Source organism: Phyllobates terribilis, unplaced genomic scaffold (assembly GCF_046119375.1).
Source record: "Phyllobates terribilis strain yellow unplaced genomic scaffold, ASM4611937v1 Scaffold_3__8_contigs__length_932513732, whole genome shotgun sequence".
NCBI classification, from domain to species: domain Eukaryota; kingdom Metazoa; phylum Chordata; class Amphibia; order Anura; family Dendrobatidae; genus Phyllobates; species Phyllobates terribilis.
In genome coordinates, this window is record NW_027362763.1 from 532,561,842 (window position 1) to 532,583,341 (window position 21,500).

A 21,500-nucleotide genomic window follows, 5' to 3' on the forward strand; every position below is an offset into this window, starting at 1 on the left:
GTTACACCAGTTTTGTCAGGAGGAATGGGCCCATATTCCGACCAACTATTGTGAGAAGCTTGTGGAAGGATATCCCAAAACGTTTGACCCAAGTCATTCAGTTTAAGGGCAATGGTACCAAATACTAATGAAATGTATGTAAACTTTTGACTTTGCAGTAAGTAATAAAAATGCCTTAAAAAACAAACACTATTATTCTGGCATTTAGCAAATATTAAAAATTATTGTAATCCTAATTGACCTAAAATGGGAAAGGTTTATTCTGATTTCATGTCAGATATTGAGAAAAACATGCATATGTGTCTTTTTACATAGTGTATGAAAACTTCTGGTTTCAACTGTATACACACACACACACACACACACACACACACACACACACACACACACACACACACCTTCCTTCAATATAAACAGGCATATCTAACATACAGTACTTCCTGTGCAGCTATTGTCCCTGATTTACTGCACTTTAGTTTATAAAATGCGGGCATATGCTCCATTGGTAAAACATTGATCTTGGTGTCAACATGAAAACAACACTATTTCTTCATGCAATCAATCAAAAAAGAATGTAATGGACTAGCTATTAGGAATGAATCGTTTGGTAGCATACAAAGTAAATATGACGACGTCATCACATATCTCAATAATACTGGTATCACGTGACATCATAGAATGAATGGGAAGTCAGCAGAAATCGTTAATGCAATATAAGACATCATCCTGTTAAAGAAATCAATATACAGCTATGTCCACTTACCGCCCAGCATCCTGTACAAGTCTCAAAATCAAGCAAAACACCTGGAAGGGGCCACTACAAGGTAGAGCCTCAAGCTTAATTCCAGCAAACCCAGGAATTTTAGGATCTAGCAATTCAGATTTTTGCCATTTGTGTCAGGAGGACTTTAGCCTGTTTTTGCCCCAGCAACAGTATATTTTATTGTGTTACATGGGTTTCAAAAATTTTTCCAGGACCTAGTCATAATGAAAAAGAAATCAACACTGGCCAGCATCAGCTCAAGGTCATGAGTGGTGCACAAGGACATACATCACAAAACCAAAGTAGAAGAGCAAATGACCCATTGGAAAAAAATAACTGCCATTTTGAGACAACCAACCTTCTTTAGTTAACCCATTTGTGCATCAAAGTACTATATGGATTGGAGGGATGTAGGGCACATGGCATTGAACTACAAGTTTACAGAAGCCAGCATATGAGAGTGCCATTTGCCTCCACCAAACAATAGTTGCTTAACACTTGCCGAGAACCTGTCAGCATGATTTTGTAATGTAGAGTCAAGACATGGCTCTAATGGTGTTGTAACACGTTAAATTGAAACTTTTGATGAAGAAATCCGTTTTATTTTTCTTGTTTAATCAGCATTTCAAGTTTTCTGCTAATTAGATTTCGGTACTCAGGGGCCAGACTATGCACTGGGTCTTCTCCGATTCCTCAGCCCGCCGCCTGCCTTCAATCTGTGAATGACATGCGTCCTGTTTGAAATCTCAGCTGTTACCTGTCATTCACGGACCAGGGTATTACAAACATGGGGGAGAAGATCCAATATACTGTTCAGCCAATGTGCATCAAAATCTAATTAGAAAACTGACTAAAGCCCCCGTCTCACATAGCGAGATCGCTGCTGTGTCACGGTTTTGGTGACGCAACAGCGACCTCACCAGCGATGTCGCTATGTGTGACACTTTGCAATGATCAGGCCCCTGCTGTGAGGTTGCTGATCGCTGTCCTGGACCATTTTTTGCTCGTTGCTCTCCCACTGCTCAGCACACATCGCTGTGTGTGACCAGCGGGAGCAGCGATCAGGCTGGTAACTATGGTAAACATCGGGTTACTAGGGGCACACGTGCACCTAGTAACCCGTTGTTTATCATGGTTACGAGCCTGCTAAAGTGAGCGGTAACCTCCCGCTCACTGTAGCAGAGTGGTAACCATGATAAACAACGGGTTACTAGGTGCGCGTGTGCCCCTAGTAACCCGATGTTTACCATAGTTACCAGCCTGCTCCTGCTTCAGCAGGCTCGTAACCAGGAGCAGGACATCGTGGAAAGATTCTTTCCACGATGTCGCTGCTCCCCTGATCGCTGGTGAGCCTGCCTGTTTGACAGCTCACCAGCGACCACATAGCGACGCAGCAACGATCCCTGACAGGTCGTATCGTTGTCGGGATCGTTGCAGCGTCGCTGTGTGTGACGGGGCCTTAACCCTTCACCCACAGGCCGTTTTCACCTTTCTGATCAGTGTCCGTTTACAAGGCAATAACTCTAGAATGCTTCAACATATCCCAGTGATTCGGAAATTCCTTTTTCGTGACAATAGTGATAAATTTAGGTCAATATGATTTGCGTTTATGAAAAAATGGGAAATTGGCTGAAAATTTTTAAAAATTCGCTAATTTCGATTTTTTTTTGCCCATAAAACAGATGGTCATACCACTAAAAATAATTATTAAATAACATTTGCTGCATGTCTACTTTACATCACCATCGTTTTTTAAACAATTTTATTTTTTATTATTAGGAAGCTAGAAGTGGTTGAAAGTTTATCAGCAATTTTGCATTTTTCCAACAATTTCCCCCAAAAAAAATTTTTAGGGACTATATCACATTTGAAGTGACTTTGAGGGGCCTATGTGACAGAAAATACCCAAAAGTGACAATTTTAAAAACTGCACTTCTCAAAGTGCTCAAAACCACATTCAAGAGGTTTATTAACCATTTTAGGTGCTTCATAGGAATTAAAGCCGTGTGGAACACAAAAAAATTATTAATATTTCCCCAGAAAAATGTTGCTTTCGCCCCAAATTTTTCACTTTCACAAGAAGAAAATGGACTCCAAAATTTGTTGTGCAATTTCTTCTGAGTACACAGATACCCCATATGTGGTCAAAAACTACTTTTTGGGCACACGGCAGGGCTCAGAAGGGAAGGAGCACCATTTGAGTTTTGGCGCACAAATTGGCTGCAACAGATGCCATGTTGTATTTGAAGAGCCCCTTATGTGTCTAAACAGTGGAAATTAGGGCTGTGAAGTCGGAGTCGGTATAAAATGGACTGAATCAGACTCCTAAAATATAATAAATTGGGTACAGTAGTTCAAAGCAGTTTGTGGGAAATTTTTCATAAGAATTTAGGAAAGTTATGAAATGTCTGTCCTATCCCTGATCTAAGGGTCTAGGACTTTTAGAAGAATCTGTGCTACAGTAAATTTATCACTTAAACATGAGCCATGTATGAGGGAGTCGAGAGTCATGGAAATTGAGGAGTCGGAGGTTTGGCTTACCAACTCCACAGCCCTGGTGGAAACTCCCCACAAGTGACCCTATTTTGGAAACTCCACCCCTCAGAATTTATCTAGAGGTGTAGTGAGCACCTTGAACTCACTGGTGCTTCACAGAATTTTATAAAGTTGAACCGTGAAAATGAAAATTCGATTTTCCCCACAAAAATGTTGCTTTAGCCCCAAATTTTTTCATTTTCATAAGGATAACAGGAGAAAATGGACCACCCAATTTATTGTGCAATTTCTCCTGAGTATGCCGATACCCAGTATGTGGTGGAAAACTACTGTTTGGGCAAACGGCAGGGCTCGTAAGAGGAGGAGCGCTATTTGACTTTTTAAGCGCAGATTTGGCTGGAAAAAACTGTGGATGCCATGTCCCATTTGATGTCATCCGTACTGCCAGAAAAAATGGACATGTCTACGTGTTGGTCACTCGGACACACGGTCCCTGTGAATACAAAAACATGAGTGCAGCCCCATAGATTATGTGTGTACGTGTGAAAACTGATGCCACACGTACCAGAAACACAAAAGTGTGAAGGGGGCCTTAGGCTTCTGTTCAGTGGTGTCCTTTTTTTCCCCAGAGGTGCACATGTCTGACCACACTATTGTGCACGTCTAAAAAGACGCATAAGAAGACAAACACAGCCAGATCATAAGCCAGACGGTGTCCACAGTGCCTCCATCTGACTCATTATAGGGAATGTTCCATTGGGGATTTTGTGTGCATAGTTTGTGTATTTTAGAGATTCACACAGAAACCTCGGTGTTAGTGCTCGGTGTAGAGTGCAGTATAAATGTGAGCCGAGCCATGCTGCGATCATTGAGAGGCAGAATGAACAAAACAACAACCGTTCAAAAACGGGTTTCATTGATAATTTTTTATGACGTTCAACTTGTGGTATTGATCAGACTAATTTATTCTTTGGGTCACTACGATTACAGAGATACCAGATTTATATAGTTTTTTTTAGATTTTGCTACCATCACACACTAAATGCTTTTTAGCAAAAAAATGTTTTTTTACATCACCATATTTTGAGAGCTATAACTTTTCTATTTTTGTGTCGATAGTCATGTGAGGGCTTGTTTTTTGCTGGATGAGTTGGAGTTTTTATTGGTACCATTTTGTTATTTATTTATTTATTTTTACACATTTTTAAACCATTCTATTCCAAGTTTTGGGAAGCAGAATTAGCAAAAAACAGCATTTTTCTGTTTTGTTTTTATTATTATTATGCCGTTCCCCGTGTGGTAAAAGTGATGAGACTTATTCTTTGTGTCAGTTCGAATAAAGTGATCGCCCTTTTATAAATCATAGTTTGAGGTTTTGCTGCTTTTACAAAATAAAAACAATGTTAAAGAAAAAAAAAATTGTTTTTGCATGGCCTAATTCTGACAGTTGTAGTTTTTTTTTTTAATTTTTCACTGACAGCTGAGTGAAGGCTTGTTTTGATTGAGTTTCATTCTACGTTTTGTTTGGCGGTATGATGAAAAAACAATTTTTACTATGTTTATTTTTTTTACAGTGTTCACTGAAGGGTTTAAATAACGTGACAGTTTTATAGATAATGTCATTCTAGATGCAGTGATACCAAATGTGTGTACTTTTTTCACTTAGTTTTGTTTTTACATAAATATGCATATTTAATGACGTAATATTTTGGGGATGATTTTTTGTGCTATATTGTTATATTTTTTACTTGGTCCCTTTTGCTACACTGATCACTGTTGTAATGCATTGCAATACACGTGAACTGCAATGCATTACAGCGGTCAGTGTTTCATTGACAAAACGCCTTTTAAACCATGTTCCTTGCATGGTTTAACATGCCACCATAGCGGTCAGCCCTGAAGGTCATTATTTGACCTCCGGTTGCCATGACTACCATCAGCAGCCCGAATTACGTCACGGGGGTGCCAATTGGGTGGGAAAGGGAGCTACCTCTTCTAGCCTTCTAAATGCTGCGATCATTATTGACTGCGGCATTTAAGGGGTTAAACAGCCATGGGCAGTGCAGCTGGAGCTCGGCTATCACATAAGCCAAGCTCCCAGCAGTGATCGTGTGGTCACAGCTTTGTGTGCCCACATAACTGTCATGACATAACCGCATGTCATTTTGCAGGAACCCCTTCTCTATCATGACGTACAGTTACGTCAAATGTTGTGAAGGGGGATTTCTTCACCAAAAGTATCAATTTAATCTGTTTTGCATCTCCATTACAGCCATATCTTTACTTTACATTAAAAATTGTCTTGACACACTCTTTAACCAATGCCCTCCAAGATCTATGTAAACCATGCACGACAGTCAAGTGGTGAAGTTCTAGATGGTCAACTCTAAACTGGTGCATCTGTGTTGGGCTAAACATACTAAAGAGGGTACAGGCTGGACCAAAGTAGGCAATTCATTAAAACTATATGCAATAACATCTGCAGCAAAAAAATAAGTCAATTCTGGACCATGGTCTTATTCAACAGTACAGTGCAGCAAGAGTATTCATCCTGGAGCTATGACCGTAACACCACAGTGCCATGGGTCCACAGAAACTCACCTTGTTCAGATGAAAATTTTCAGAAAAGCATAATAAGTATAGCTAAAATTAGCCATTCTCTGATTCTAAACTACAATTTCTGTTCAAATGGGAGGAGGACATCCGATTCACTCTGTTGCCAGAAAAATGTCAAATGTTGTGTGTTTAATAAGGGAAGTTGGCAGGTGTCTTTGGTTGAGACAAACCTAAAAATTCTCCATGGAACGTACTTCTTCCTAGTAGATTAAATGCTTTGTTCTCCACATTCTTACCTTTATGTGTTTGAGGATCCACATGTGGAGATTTTGTTCAAAAGTGTCTATATTCTGGGATGAGGCAATTAATCTCGTCTCCCAGGTCATATGCTCAGACGCTCTTATAATTCCAGCAGTTTGTTTTTTTTGGAAATAAAATTGTTCATAAGACTAATCGGGCATTTAAACTACCTCTATTTATTCTCCTCTAGGCACAAATGTATCTTCTTTTATAAGTGGTGATCCCCATATTTTATTTTCTCATACAATCTCACATCTTAATTACATAACGTTAAGTGAAATGTTTTCAGTAATTATGGCTGACACAGGGGTACAATATGAGAAAACATGGACCCCATGGATGTTCTCCTCCCACTCTCCCAACATTCAGATATTAGGTCACCCTTAAATAATAAATTGTAGTCAATCTAGAACCCACTAATATCACATATTGAGATTTCTTCCACCATATTAATGTACAGTATCTTCCAGTCCCTTGATATTTATATTGTCCGTTGTAATACTTAAATCCTATGCTATCATGACCTGTCCATAAGCTGTACACTTCCCAACTGCATTTTCTTCTATATTTAATAAAGTTTATAATTTTGAGACTAAATAAAGCAAATAATCTGAAATTGGATGAACGGTTCCCTGATCAATTGCTATGCTAAACTTTGGCTTAATGAGAATAGATAGATAAATATGCTGAGCATACATACAATACACAAATCTAAACACAGGTCTTGCATAAATTCTACTGTTAAGGCCCGATACACAGTAGACTAACTTCAGTCGAATCCGCAGGTATCAATGGGATCAGACGAAACTCTAATGTGTATGGGGGCCCCCCCGGACAATTTACTGTGGGGAAAGATAATCTGGCATGTCAGATTTTGGACTGCCAATCCTTTTGTTCTCCTGGAGATAAGAAAACACAGGAGTCCTTAGCCAAAGCATTATTCGGCCGACAGGCATCTGGGTGGGCTTGAAAGTAATCCAACAGTAAAAGGACAATTAATAAAATATTTGAAACAATGCAAAAAATGTAGAGAAAGAAGTTCACAATGATGCCTAGATGGTGCTTATAAAAGTACTACATGGAAAACAAAAAGGAGCTGATGATATGAATCATAAATAATCATTCTGTTCAATTAATACAGAGAGTATGTTCATATGGGGCATATGAAGTCAATGAGATACTCGAAGACTGCAACTTTAAACTGAAGGAGAATCAACACAGATTTTCATATATCACGGTAATTTCTTACCTTTGACAAACTGTACTAAAGACACCACATGGTAGGTAAAAGACTCAGGAGAGGTTTTGTTGGAGAAAGAAACCTTCATGTGGTCAAAGATGGATCGGAAGTCTTTCTGTCTCTTGACTGAATGGACAAGAGTACTGGCTAGCATACGATCATTAGCCAGAGTTGATGGCCTTTATGATAACAGAAAATAATATTTAGATCAGATTACATTAATCTATTACTTATCTCTTCTGTAGTAACATCTCCTTACCTGACATCATCGAGGGGAACCGCAGGCATCCGAAGTTTGACCTCAGGATGATGAGAATCTGTTGCTTTCATTGTGATCCTAAGTGGGCTTTCCTCCCTGAACACTACTTTTTCTTTTACCTCCTCAGTTGGGTGTAAAGGGATATGGCAACTGAAGGGGTCTTTCATCTTATCAAGCAGTACTGGATCAGGAGACTTCCGTTCCTTTTTACTAGATGACCTTTCACTACCTTTATCATCACCTTTATGTCTCTCTTTGGTGGTCCCTTTATGCCCCTTACCCTCCTTGATCTTTTCTCCTTCCTTACTTCCCTTTACTACAACTTTGGACTTGTACTTTGTCCCTTCTTCCTCAGCATTCCACTGAGATGAAGAAAAACCTTTGCCTTGATCTGCTAACACAGACTTTCTAAACTGCCTATAATCCTCTGCTTCCTCTTGGTCTTCACTTTCTGAAACTGACAAAAACTGAGACTTCACAGACTCTTTTTCCAAAAGATAATCTAACATATCACGATCGTCCCAATTTCGCCCTGTTTCCTTTTTAGTCTTATCCAATGTCTTATCCTTCTGGCTTTCTTTATCTTTATTATTAACTTTTTCAATTGGAAATAACCTGTGCTCTTCATCCGAATATCTGGAAGAGTAAAATTAATGGATATTATGAATACAAATTGCAGATTGGATGAAGCTAGTATCAATTCTACAACAAGCTAAATTTAAAGAGAAAAAAAAAAACGCACTTCACAGATGGTGAAGATAACATGGTGTCGCATAGCTTAGCGGAGAGCATAATAGTTCAGATTAATAAAGCAAGCCAGGGGCGGACATATCACCAGTTCATCCTCAGACGCACACTCAGCTGAAAGGTATTGCAGCGCAGGGGACCCGCCGGCTCCCTGCGCTGCAATACACACCACCAGCCAATCAGGGGCCAGGAGCTGACGTCTTGTGTGTCTGCTACTGGAAGCGCATGGCGGTGACATTATGCTCCATGGCAGGGAAGCCAAAGTCAGCTGCCGGCTGTAGAAGAGGACCCCACATTGCATGGGAACCAGGGGAAGGAAAGAAGTATTGGGATTTTTTTTAATATATTGGATAAAAGAATAGGGCACAATACCAGGATGGGGCACAGTATACCAGGAAATGGACCAGGACGGAGCACAGTACACCAGCATGGGGCACAGCATATCAGGAAAATGGACCAGGATGGAGCACAGCATACCAGGATGGGGCACAGCATACCAGGAAATCAACCAGGATTGGGTACATTATAGCAGTAAAATGGAACAGGATGGGGCACAGAATACCAGGAAATGGACCACGATATACCAGGATGAGGCACAGTATCCCAGGAAATGGAAAAGGATGGGGCACAAAATACCATGAAATGGAAAAGGATGGGGAAAATACTATAAGGAAGGTGACATTATACCAGGAAGAGGACCAGAATTCGAGACATTATACTAAGGAGGAGGCCAGGTTGGGAGACATTATCCCTGAAATGGGCCCAGTATGGGAGACTTTATTACGCATCCTCTCTCATCGTGTATGAAGTGGTCCATTATTACGTAGCGTCCTCTGTGGTCATGTACAGTGATGTCCAATTATTATATAGCATTAGGTCTTGTTATATATAGCACTGTCCATTACACAGCGTATTCTCGCTATGTTTGTTATTCACAGTACCACATCGGTAGCTTGGTTGCTACAAAAGTAGAGGGGCCCATACACATTTCTTGCACAGGGGCCCCAAGCTGTCGGTGTCTGCCCCTGCAATAAGCATTTAGGAAGTCAAGACACTATGCAAAATGTAATGTTAAGTTATCTTTCATTAGGATAAGTCATAAACTAGTGGGCATCTGACTCCGCACCCTGCCAATCAGTCCTGTAAAATAATCAGTCCTGTAAAATAAATGATACTCATTGGCAAGTGCGGTGTTCCCTTCATTACTTGCTTAGTGGCTGTGCCTGGCATTTCAAAGTTTTAGTGAATTGTACTACCAGCAACCGTCATTATTAAAAGATGTGCAGTTCAAGCAACTGAAAACAAATAAGGGGATGCAGCACTTGCCGGAGAGTCCCTTCAAACAGTTGATCGGTATAAGTACCAATATCCAGTCTCTTATGGGTTTAACATTAACGTAAGGAAAACCCCATTAATAAATTGTAAATAGGTCAAGGAATACTGTTATATGACAAAATATGACAATTTTTATTTGATCTTTTACTACTGTGGTGAGAGGATTTAGGTATTGAACAAAATTGGGAGTCAACGTCCTTACCTTTTAGGAAACTTTGTACCCTTAGCAGTCTCTTGCTCTGAAGTCTCAGAGAACGCAGTATAGTGAGGGCGTCCTTCATCATGTGATGTGTTCTGAGACACCACAGTCTTTGCTGGACTCTTCTGAACGGGGATATGAATTGGACTATTTTGTGAAGGACTATACCTAGTTGAACCATTACCACCAGAACCAGACCCAGACCGCTCTGGGCTATGGGCAACGGAATGTGAATTTTGAGACATAGTGTCTTTACCAGAGTGGACCACACTAAGAATAGGGCCATCAGATTGTGAAGAGCTTTCACTGGGTGGAGAGGCTACTGGTGAAGGACTACAAGGGGATCTTGGACTGTTTTCATATGCAGAAAGCCCTGCCCAGCTCTCGCCATGCAAATCCAGTTCTTTTCCAAGTTCATCTAAAGGCTCAGAAGGGTCAAAAGCATCTTTGTGCTCGTCACCAGATTTCTCGTTTGAGGGACTTTTTGATTTTCCAGCATCTTCAGTTTTTTGTTTAGACTTCTCATGGGAAGCTCGAGATTTTCTCTCAGGAGATTTGCTGTAGCGCGATGAAGAACGGGATGAAGAAGATCTCTGTGACTGAGAAGACTTGTAGGATCTCTGTGATCGGCTTCTGGATCTTTGAGATGATGCAGAGCGCCTCTTTGGACTCCTAGAGCGAGACCGTCCACGGCGAGGACTTCGAGAGTACCTACGGTTCCACATTGGCCGATACCCACCACGATGGTACCTGCCACCTCCACCTTGGTAGTAACCTCTTGCTCTTCCTCTGAAGCCGTAGGGGCGCCTCATTCCTCTATTATTCCTATAATCTCTGCGGAAATCTCTATTGTACACCCGTTCTCTGCTGCGAGATCGAGAGTATGTTCTTGATCTAGATCTGGAACTTAAAATTGAAATATATTTAAAACATTTTAAGTCACTTGTGCTTTTAGTGTTACAGGCAAAAAATAAAGCCAAAGACCAAAGTTTTCAGAACAAGAATTACATGTCAAGAACCAGTTTTCATTACAAGTCACTGAAAGCTACAGCATTGCTTGGTATGCCCAAGTAGACCTTGGTTCTAAAGAAAACCTGGGTGAGAAATCTCCAAAAAAAAAAAAAAAAAAAGATTTTCTTTTACAGTTCAACGAGATTGGTTACTTGCACAAATTATAGGTCATATCTAAATAGACTTTTATTATGACAAGAAACGGTTACAAGATGCACGAAATGGCAGCATATAAAATAAAGACAACTATATAGTACATTCATGTCTCATACCCAAGACAACGGCAGGGACAGGCAGTAGACAAACACTACCTACATAGAATTATACTCTACTTTTTTTTACTTTCTTATTAGGCAAGTATATAAGACTTCATATTAAACTATCACAAAACATTCTAGATTTGTACAGTGAATGGAGATGTGACCAGGCTTTTGCACGTTTTCTCCATTCGTTATATTTAATAACCTGACTGGATGTGGCAGTCAGTGGCCCCCTTCATCCAGCAGGACAAAGATCAGAGAAGCTCCCATTTGTGGGTGCTGGTCCAGAGGATATATGATATACTAGCCAGGTGATGTACGAGTGTGTTTATAGATACTGTGTGTAAAGTGACCCTAACAAGAGGTTTATGCTTCACAGCCCAAGGGCAGCATGAATTAGACACAGCGTTGGTTTGCGTTACTAGTCCTACCACTAGTATTGCTCAACCCCTTACCTATATCGTTTCTTCCTTGAGTGTGACCTTGATCTCGAGGATGATGGAGATCGTGATCTTGAGGAATGGGACCTAGAATTTGATCGGCCCATTTTCAAAACTTAAAGTTATCTGAGAACTGAAAAGGAACACACACAACAAATTGATTAGTGTCAGATATCGATACTGGTTTCAATTCATACTACTACTGTGCAAGTTTATTGTCCAGATTCAAAAACATACTATTACATCCTTCATAAAGGAACTTGGAGTTAATAAAAAAGGAGGGATCCTTATATTTTGAGCAAAGTGGGGGGCAGTTACATAGAGTACTTTTCCTGGGTTACCGACAGTTCATTGATTTGAATGAGAGCTGTGTAATACTTTGCTTCCCTGCAGGTGCACGACACAAAAAAAAACAAAAAAAAAAAAAAAAAAAAAACACACATCAACCCCTACTGTAAAGTTCCCACCATAGATTACAGGTGACTGCTGTGGAATAATTACATAAAAGGATCATTTTTATTAAAAAAAAAAAAAAACTAGTCATAATAAAGACGTTATTATTGACTTTTGCTATGTCAAACCCACGCAAAGTCATAGACACAAACATATAAATCGTAGGACTGCACTGTTCAGAACAGTATGCCATATATCAAACTACACTCACCCACAGAATAAACAATTCCTTCTAAAGAGGATGTAAAACCGGATTTGGCTTGCTTCAATTTATTCCATTTTTGAATGTAAAAAGGACCAGCCACCAAGTCAAAAGTGGACAGTTTTGGTTCTTTTATTCCCACTGCTCCCCCAGGTATTCCTTTTTTCTCTCCTTTTAACCCACTATATGGTTCCAGGGAAATAGGCTATTTTATTTGGCGCTACTGTTTATGATCTTTACAAGCAGTGCTATGGAGATGGAGTAGTGGAGTCTGAGTCCATTTTGCTGGATTCGGTATAAAATTGATAGACATCTAAAATATATAATAAATTGGGTACAGTAGTTCAGTGCAGTATGTGGGGAATATTTTTCATAAGAATTTGGGAAAGTTATGAAATGTCCTATAAATGTCTGGTCTATTCCTGATTCAAGGTTTTTAGCGGAGATGAATCTGTGCTGCACTTTATGTACGTGCTCATTAGTGAAGCTCGTCCTCTACAGATAAGAGGGAAAAGGCAGTGGGAAGGAATTGTAGGAAAAAATTGTAAATTTTCCAGCTCCAGATAAAAACATTGATTGAACACATTCAAATTTAAAAAAGACATATCCACTTGTAAAGAGGAAGGGAAGGTTGCTTTACGCGTTTCAGATGCTATACTGCGTCCTTTATCAAAAGCTGACATGTTGTGTATATGCTATTGCACAGTTGGAATCAATCTCAGGGATGTTGTTTCATTTTGGTCCGGATTTCCCCAGCAATGGTTAATTCACCTGATGCAGGATCACCTGTTGCAATTAGCTGGAGGTGTATATAACAGCTAGTTACATACAACATGTTAGCTTTTGCTAAAGGATGGTGTCTGAAACGCATAAAGCAACCCTACCTTCCTCTTTACAAGTGGATATGTCTTTTTAAATTGATTGAATAAATTTAAATGTTTTTTTCTGGAGCTGGAAAATTCACAATTTTTTCCTACAAGTTCACGTCTGGCTCAAGATTGTTTCCGTGCTCCAACCTTGTTATGTGCTGCAAGTACAGGTGACCTGGCACTCTTCTCTCTAATACCAGTGGGAAGGAATGCATGTACTCAGCTCAGAACTGCTAGAGTGAACAGGAAAACAGGATTAAGGCAAGTAAATTGCTTGATTATTGTATCATAATGGTGATGAAAAGCCCGATGTTACCATTTTACTACAGGAAACTTATCACTTAAACATGAGCCATGTATGAGGGAGTTGGGAGTAGGCGTCAGTGAAACTGAGGATTCAAAAGTTTGGCTTACTGACTCCACAGCCATGTTTACAAGGGGAAGTGCTCACAGGGTAATAATGCAGAGCAGCCTGAAGATATATCCCCAGAAATTCCTGAGAGACATGTCTCCTTATAAAAAAAACAAACATAGAAATTAGCACTGAGGCTATGTGCATACGAAGCGATTTTTTAATGCATTTTTGCCACGTATTTTCGCTGCGAAAATGCATTAAAATTGCTTGTAGTAGGTCTGCCATTTACTGCAATGCAAATCCGCATGTGCTGTGCACATCATGCGGAAATTTCCGCTGCGAATTCGCATTGCGGTAAAACCCGCAGCAAGACCAATTGTAGTGCGATTTCGCTGCAAAATCGCTACCATTGACTAGCATTGGATCGCATAAGATCCGCATGACTACATGTAGTCATGCGTATCTTATGCGATTAATGCATGGATGGTACCCGGGTCTGGAGAAGAGGAGACTCTCCTCCAGACCCGGGTACCATAGTACCTGGAAGTATTAAAAAAAAAAAAAAAAAAAAAAAGAATTAAAATGAAAAAAAAAACCTTATACTCACCTTCCGATGGCCACCGCTCTGCTCCCGGCGTCGCTGCTGGATCCATGGCGGGTACGGGTAATTTGAAAGGACCTTCCATGACGTCAGTGGTCATGTGACAGGTCACACGACCGCTGACGTCATGGAAGGTCCTTTTACATTACCGGTACCGCCACGGAGCCAGCAGCGACACCGGGAGCAGAGAGGGGGCCATCGGAAGGTGAGTATAAGGTTATTTTTTTTTTTTTTTTTACTTCCACGCATACCAGGATGGGGATGAGGGCAGCCACGCATACCAGGATGGGGATGAGGACATACATACCTGGATGGAGGATATTAACAGAATTGGGGGGACATTACCCCTATAACAGTGTCAGCAGCAGACCCCCTCCCCCATAACAGTGCATCATGACCACATTTTTTGCTTAAATTTTTTTTCCCATTTTCCTCCTCTAAAACCTAGGTGCGTCTTATAGTCCGAAAAATACGGTAAATGTTTGGCCCCGCCATGATGCACAGAGCGCCTGTACTTGGTTTGAACAGTCATTCTGTGCTAACAGAGTCCCTTAAAATGTTGACCACCACACTGTGATCAGGGTAATCAACCACTAAGCACGAAGGTGGCACATCTTCTATAGCAGTATCCCCCAACTCCAGTCCTCAAGGCTCACCAACAGGTAATGTTTTCAGGATTTCCTTAGTATTACACAGGTGATAGAATTATTGCCTGTGCAATACTAAGGAAATCCTGAAAACACAGCCTGTTGGTGGGTCTTGAGGACTGGAGTTGGGGAATACTGTTCTACAGTATGGGACAGTAATGTTACCGCATTGACATGGCATACATAAACCTTGGTGAATGGTACAGCACAGCGAGGTAGATTTACTAGTCAAAATGAGCCAGAGTTCTTGGGCTCATCCAAGTGTCATTTATTTTTAGTTACTTATGCACCTAGGAAGTCTAATTGTGCCACAATTTTGGAGCCGAAAATTACCCAGAGTAAGTCAAGCACTAGCTGGTGTTAAGTTTGACAAGTGCTCAACCCCTTCACTGGCACGAAATTTTTCTTGTTGAGTTTTTCTTTTTCTTTACTTTCTTCCAAGAGGCATAACTTATTGATTTTTCCCATCAACATAGCCCAACCATATAAGAGCTTATATTTTTGTGGGATAAATTGTAGCACTGCTTGACACCATTTTACAATATAATTTCCGAATGTACTGAAAAATGGGAACAACAATTCCAAGTGAGATGAACTGGTTAAAAAATGCAATTCTCACATCGTTATTTTTGGCAATTCCAAATTTACATGTATTTTTTTGTTTTGTATTTAAATGGTGAAAAAAAAAATTCTGAAGTTTGTATAAAAGAAAACAAAAAACCCCACATAATCACCTACTGGACCCACCGCTCCTCCGTTCTGGCTTCCTCAGATGGGCATGTTGAGTGAACTGTGCAGTCAATGAACAGTCACTGATTGGCTGCAGTGGTCACCTGGTTATCCCTTCCAGAAGACTAGTGGCCAATGGCAGCAGCATCAGAGGGGCAATTTCGATGTTTGTTTATAAACTTGCCCCCCATTAGCGTGGAATACACGTACATTTTTAGACCCTCATTTCCCCCAGGAGGTTTAGGGTGTCCCATTTCATCCCATGCAAGCTTCCTTATCCACACACTTGTGAACAGCGCTGAGCTTGGAATCATCTATTTCTTAAATGTGAAAAATAGTAGCAGTTCTATGTAGTGAAACTACAGCTCCCAGAATGCTGTCCAGCAGCCATCAGTGCATGCTGGGAATTGTAGTTTCCCCAGCAGTTAGAGTGCCTCATGCAGTAAATCCTAATGTATGGAGACGGCCAGACAGCAGGAGCCCGACTCGGGGGCCGTACATGACAGGCTTGGGGCTAGACTATATAGTAGTGGTGCAGCCCCTCATTATGTACGGGTATCGTCAGAGCCTCCTATAACACATGGTGCAGGCTCAGGGGTCCTGTATCCTGCTGCCGGCGGGAGCGTGCGCCATGCTTGCCATACAGTAATGACTGCTCCGCTATACGGCACGGGCACACAGCGTAACGCACCTGACAGAACAGCCGCAGCTCACACAGACATACGCTCGCTGTTAATCACCATTCCTCCTCCTCTTCCTCTTCCGTGTGACGCACACGTCCGGAAGGACAAGAAGTGTCTGAAACGGAAGCTGGAATCTGGTGACGTCACTGCGTGCACAGAGTACAACGAGTCATATGCCTACCCACAATAAGGATTGTCAGTATAGCGCCGCGTCACTAGCGGAACCACGTGTTTACAGTGGCTGAGTCACGTGTTTCATCACGTCACTGTTGGGCTGCTTTATTAGGGTGTTGCTCTTTACTTTGTCACGTTTTGAGGTTCAACCATTTCTGCTTTTGTTCCTCCGCTCTCTTTTTTTCTGTCTCCCTTTTCCCTCTCCCTTTTTCTGTCTCTTTTCTCTCCCCTCTTTTCTCTGTCCCTTTATTTTCTTTCACACTCTCTTTTCCCTGTTCTCCCTCTGTATTTTCTATCCCCCTTTTCTCTCTTTCTTTTCTCTGTCCTTCTATCTGTTCTCCCTCTTTTCTTTTTTTCTCTCCCCTCTTTTCTCCCTCCCTCTCTTTTCTCTCCCTATTTACTGTTTTCTCTCCCTCTCTGTTCTCCCTCTTTTCTCTCTTTTCTTTCTCCCTCTTTTCTCTGTCCCTCTACCTCTGTTCTTTCTCTTTTCTCTGTCCCTCTCTTTTCTCCGTCCCTCTCTGTTCTCTCCCTCTCTTCTTTTTCTCTCTCCCTCTATTTTCTCTATCCCTCTTTTCTCGCTCACTATCTTTTCTGTCTCCCTCTTATCTCTGTCCCTCTACCTCTGTTCTTTCTCTTTTCTCTGTCCCTCTCTTCCCCATCCCTCTCTGTTCTCTCCCTCTCTTCTCTTTTCTCTCTCCCTCTCTTCTCTTTCTCTCTCCCTCTCTCTCTTTTCTCTCTCCCTCTCTTCTCTTCTCTTCTCTCTCCCTCTCTTCTCTTTTCTCTCTCCCTCTCTTCTCTTTTCTCTCTCCCTCTCTTTTCCTCTCTCTCTCTCTCTCTCTCTCCTCTTCTCTTCTCTCTCTCCCTCTCTTCTCTTTTCTCTGTCCCTCTCTTCCCCATCCCTCTCTGTTCTCTCCCTCTCTTCTCTTTTCTCTCTCCCTCTCTTCTCTCTCCTCTCTTCTCTCTCTCCCTCTCCTCTCTCCTCTCTTCTCTCTCTCTCTCTCTCTCTCTCTCTCCTCTCTCTCTCTCTCTCCCTCTCTTCTCTCTCTCCCTCTCTTCTTCTCTCTCCCTCTCTCTTCTTCTCTCTCTCTCCCTCTCTTCTCTCTCTCCCTCTCTTTCTCTCTCCCTCTTCTCTCTCTCCCTCTCCTCTTCTCTCTCTCCCTCTCCTTTCTCTCTCTCCCTCTCCTCTCTCCCTCTCCTCTTCTCTCTCTCCCTCTCCTCTTCTCTCTCTCCCTCTCCTCTTCTCTCCCTCTCCTCTTCTCCCTCTCTCCTCCTCTCCTCTTCTCTCTCTCCCTCTCCTCTTCTCTCTCTCCCTCTCCTCTCTTCTCTCTCTCCCTCTCCTCTTCTCTCTCTCCCTCTCCTCTCTCTCTCCCTCTCCTCTTCTCTCTCTCCCTCTCCTCTTCTCTCTCTCCCTCTCCTCTTCTCTCTCTCCCTCTCCTCTTCTCTCTCTCCCTCTCCTCTTCTCTCTCTCCCTCTCCTCTTCTCTCTCTCCCTCTCCTCTTCTCTCTCTCCCTCTCCTCTTCTCTCTCTCCCTCTCCTCTTCTCTCTCTCCCTCTCCTCTTCTCTCTCTCCCTCTCCTCTTCTCTCTCTCCCTCTCCTCTTCCTCCTCTCTCCCTCTCTTTTTCTCTCTCCTCTCTCTCTCTCCCTCTCTCTTCTCTCTCTCCCTCTCCTCTTCTCTCTCTCCCTCTCTCTCTTTCTCTCTCCTCTCTCTTCTCTTTTCTCTCTCTCTCTCTCTCTCTCTTTTCTCTCTCCCTCTCTGTTCTCTCCCTCTTTTCTCTCTCCTTTTTTCTTTTTTCCCCTCTTCTTTTTTCCCACAAGAATCTTACCCTTTCTACGTTTGCTCCAATGTAATTGTATGAGGGCTTGTTTCTTGCATTTGTACTTTTGAATGACACTGTTCATTTTACCATGTAATGTACCAGAAGAAAAACTGAAAAAAATCCAAGTGAGGTAAAATGTTGAAAAAAACAAAACACAATTCCACCATAGTTTTTTGGACTTCATTTTTACGGCCCTGTAGACTGTAAGCATACATGGACAGGGTCCTCTTCCCTCTGTACCAGTCTGTCACTAATAGTTTGTTCACCATATTTTATATCTGTATCTTGTATGTGACCCCTTCTCATGTACAGCACCATGGAATCATGCTCTAACAATAAATAATATGGCATTTGTATCTGTACAATAAAACCTGGCTGCATGATTCTCCAGGTACAATTACGGAGATACTAAACTTTATAGTTTTGGTTTCTTTTAAAGGTTTCAAATTTGGGAAGTTTGTAATAAAAAATGTTGCCATTTTCTGAGATCTGTAACTTTTGTCTTCTATTGTGTGAGGGCTTGTTTTTTGAGTGGTGAACTGTATTTTTTTAAAATTTTGGAGTACATAAGATGTTTTCATCGCTTCTTACATTTTTTGAGGAGGTATGGGGAAAAAACAATTCTAACATTTCTAATTTTAACCCCTTCGCAACCTTCGGATTTTCCATTTTTGCATTTTCATTTTTGCTCCCCTTGTTCCCAGAGCCATAGCGTTTTTATTTTTTGGTCAATATGGCCATGTGAGGGCTTATTTTTTGCGGGACAAGTTGTACTTTTGAACGACATTACTGGTTTTACCATATCGTGTACGGGAAAACGGGAAAAAAATTCCAAGTGCGGTGAAATTGCAAAAAAAGTGCAATATCACAGATGTTTTTTTTTTTTTTAACACGTTCACTGAATGCTAAAACTGACCTGCCATTATTATTCTCCAGGTCATTACAAGTTTGTAGACACCAAACATGTATAGGGTCTTTTTTATTTAAGTGGTGAAAAAAATTCCAAAGTTTACTAAAAAAAAAGAAAAATAAAAAAGGCGCCATTTTCTAAGACCCGTAGCGTTTCCATTTTTCGGGATCTGGGGCCAGGTGAGGGCTTATTTTTTGCACGCTGAGCTGAAGTTTTTATTGATACCATTTTGGGGTAGATCCGATGTTTTGATCGCCCGTTATTGCATTTTAATGCAATGTTGCGGCGACCAAAAAACGTAATTCTGGCGTTTAACATTTTTTTCTCATTACGCCGTTTACCGATCGGATTAATTCTTTTTTTATATTGATAGATTGGACGATTCTAAACTCGGCGATACCAAATATGTGTATGTCGATTTTTTTTATTATTTTGTTATGAATGGGGAGAAAGGGGGTGATTTAAACTTTTATTTTTTTTCATTTTTTAAATATTTTTAGAAACATTTTTTTTTTCACTTTTTGCATGCTTCTATAGTCTCCATAGGAGACTAGAAGCACCACTTGTCTGATCGCCTCTGCTACATAGAGGTGATGAGCAGATCACCTCTATGTAGCAGAAATGCTCCTGTGCTATGAGCGCCGACCACTAGGTGGCGCTCATAGCAATCAGCACATGACAACCACTGGGGTCTGCTGCAGACCCAGTGTTGTCATGCCCACCCATCAGTGACCCGCGATCACGTGATGGGGTCACCGATGGGCGGGGTAAGTGACGCGCTTCCGGCGTGGTGTTGTGAAAAGCCGCTGTCGGAGATTGACAGCAGCATTTAACATGATAACAGCCGCGGGTGGATCGCGATTCCACCCGCGGCTGTTTGCAGGCACATGTCAGCTGTAATAATCAGCTGACATGTGCCCGGTTCAGTGCGGGCTCAGCGCCGGAGCCTACGCTGAACAGGGGGTGACAGCCTGGTGCGTACAAATACGCCACAGGCTGTAAAGTGGTTAACGGTATATTTTCATAGTTCAGACTTTTATGGATGCGGTAATACCAAATATGATGCAAACAAACTCCCGTTTGTGTGGGGAGGAATGGTGTACAGCCAATTTCGGCAGGCCACGTGGCTGCTATGGGGCACGTGAGCCAGGGGCCTGGTGTCGGCACCACTGCCCTGTCACTGCACCATGCCTGTCACTGCAAGTTTAACTGTATCAGCATCCTGGATGCCAATACAGTTGAAAGTAATGATGAAAGAGGGAGCATCAGCTGATGCTCCCTCTCCTATCATTCCCCTTCTGTTTCTGATGTCTCAGTGCAGTGGGCACGATGACGTCATTACAACGTGCCCGCTTTACCGAGATGTGCTGTGCTGCAGAATGCTCGCTGCAGAGACCAGAGCAGCAGGGAACAAGGAGGAGAGGTAAGTATTGTATTGTTTTTTTTTTTAAATCAATGACTAAATTATGGTGGCCATAATATGGTATAGAGGACTATGGCCCACAGAAAATAATGTGATATTCAAACAAATAATTATCTTAAAATACAAATATATGTTGCGTAACATTGGTGAATGAAGTTGTGGTGCTATTAGAGTCATATTTAATATTTTGTGTGACTTCCATGTGCTTGAAGGACTGCATCCATGCGGTTCAACAATGATTCATACAATTTATTAATGAAGTCATCAGGAATAGCAAAGAATGCAGTCTTACATGCCTCCCAGAGTTAATCTACATCAGGGGTCTCAAACTCAGCTGGGTATATGGGCCGCACACAGAAAAACATTTAATTTGGGGGGCCGCATTATTTGCAGGACAAAGTGACATTTTTAGGGATACCATTTTTTTTTCTATACACCTTTTGAACAGGTCCCCATATTGCAGACACGTCCCCCATCCAGGTCCCCATATTGCAGACACGTCCCCCATCCAGGTCCCCATATTGCAGACACGTCCCCCATCCAGGTCCCCATATTGCAGACACGTCCCCCATCCAGGTCCCCATATTGCAGACACGTCCCCCATCCAGGTCCCCATATTGCAGACACGTCCCCCATCCAGGTCCCCATATTGCAGACAGGTCCTCCATCCAGGTCACCATATTGCAGAAACGTCCCCATCCAGGTCCACCCCCCCCATATACTGTGCACAGGTCACCCCCCCCATATACTGTGCACAGGTCACCCCCCCATATACTGTGCACAGGTCACCCCTCCATATACTGTGCACAGGTCACCTCCCCATATACTGTGCACAGGTCACCTCCCCATATACTGTGCACAGGTCACCCCCCCCATATACTGTGTACGGGTCACCCCCCCCCATATACTGTGCACAGGTCACCCCCCCATATACTGTGCACAGGTTCCCTCCCCCCCCATATACTGTGCACAGGTTCCCTCCTCCCCCATATACTGTGCACAGGTTCCCTCCTCCCCCATATACTGTGCAC

The 21,500-nt window shown here is 41.9% G+C and overlaps 1 protein-coding gene across 5 annotated transcripts in view; it reads right to left on the reverse strand.

Annotated features, from left to right (window-relative positions):
* BCLAF1 (BCL2 associated transcription factor 1) overlaps positions 1–16,300 on the reverse strand; it is a 50,810-nt gene extending 34,510 nt beyond the window's left edge. For all 5 annotated transcript variants that reach the window (XM_073671300.1, XM_073671299.1, XM_073671298.1 and 2 more), the window contains exons 1-5: positions 16,154–16,300; positions 11,622–11,739; positions 9,899–10,801; positions 7,615–8,250; positions 7,365–7,534 (exon numbers count right to left, since the gene is read on the reverse strand). In XM_073671300.1, the coding sequence (XP_073527401.1) occupies positions 7,365–7,534; positions 7,615–8,250; positions 9,899–10,801; positions 11,622–11,713 (1,801 nt within the window). In that variant the 5' untranslated portion in view covers positions 11,714–11,739; positions 16,154–16,300. The remainder of the gene's footprint in view (positions 1–7,364; positions 7,535–7,614; positions 8,251–9,898; positions 10,802–11,621; positions 11,740–16,153) is intronic.
* Between the last annotated feature and the right edge of the window lie 5,200 nt (positions 16,301–21,500).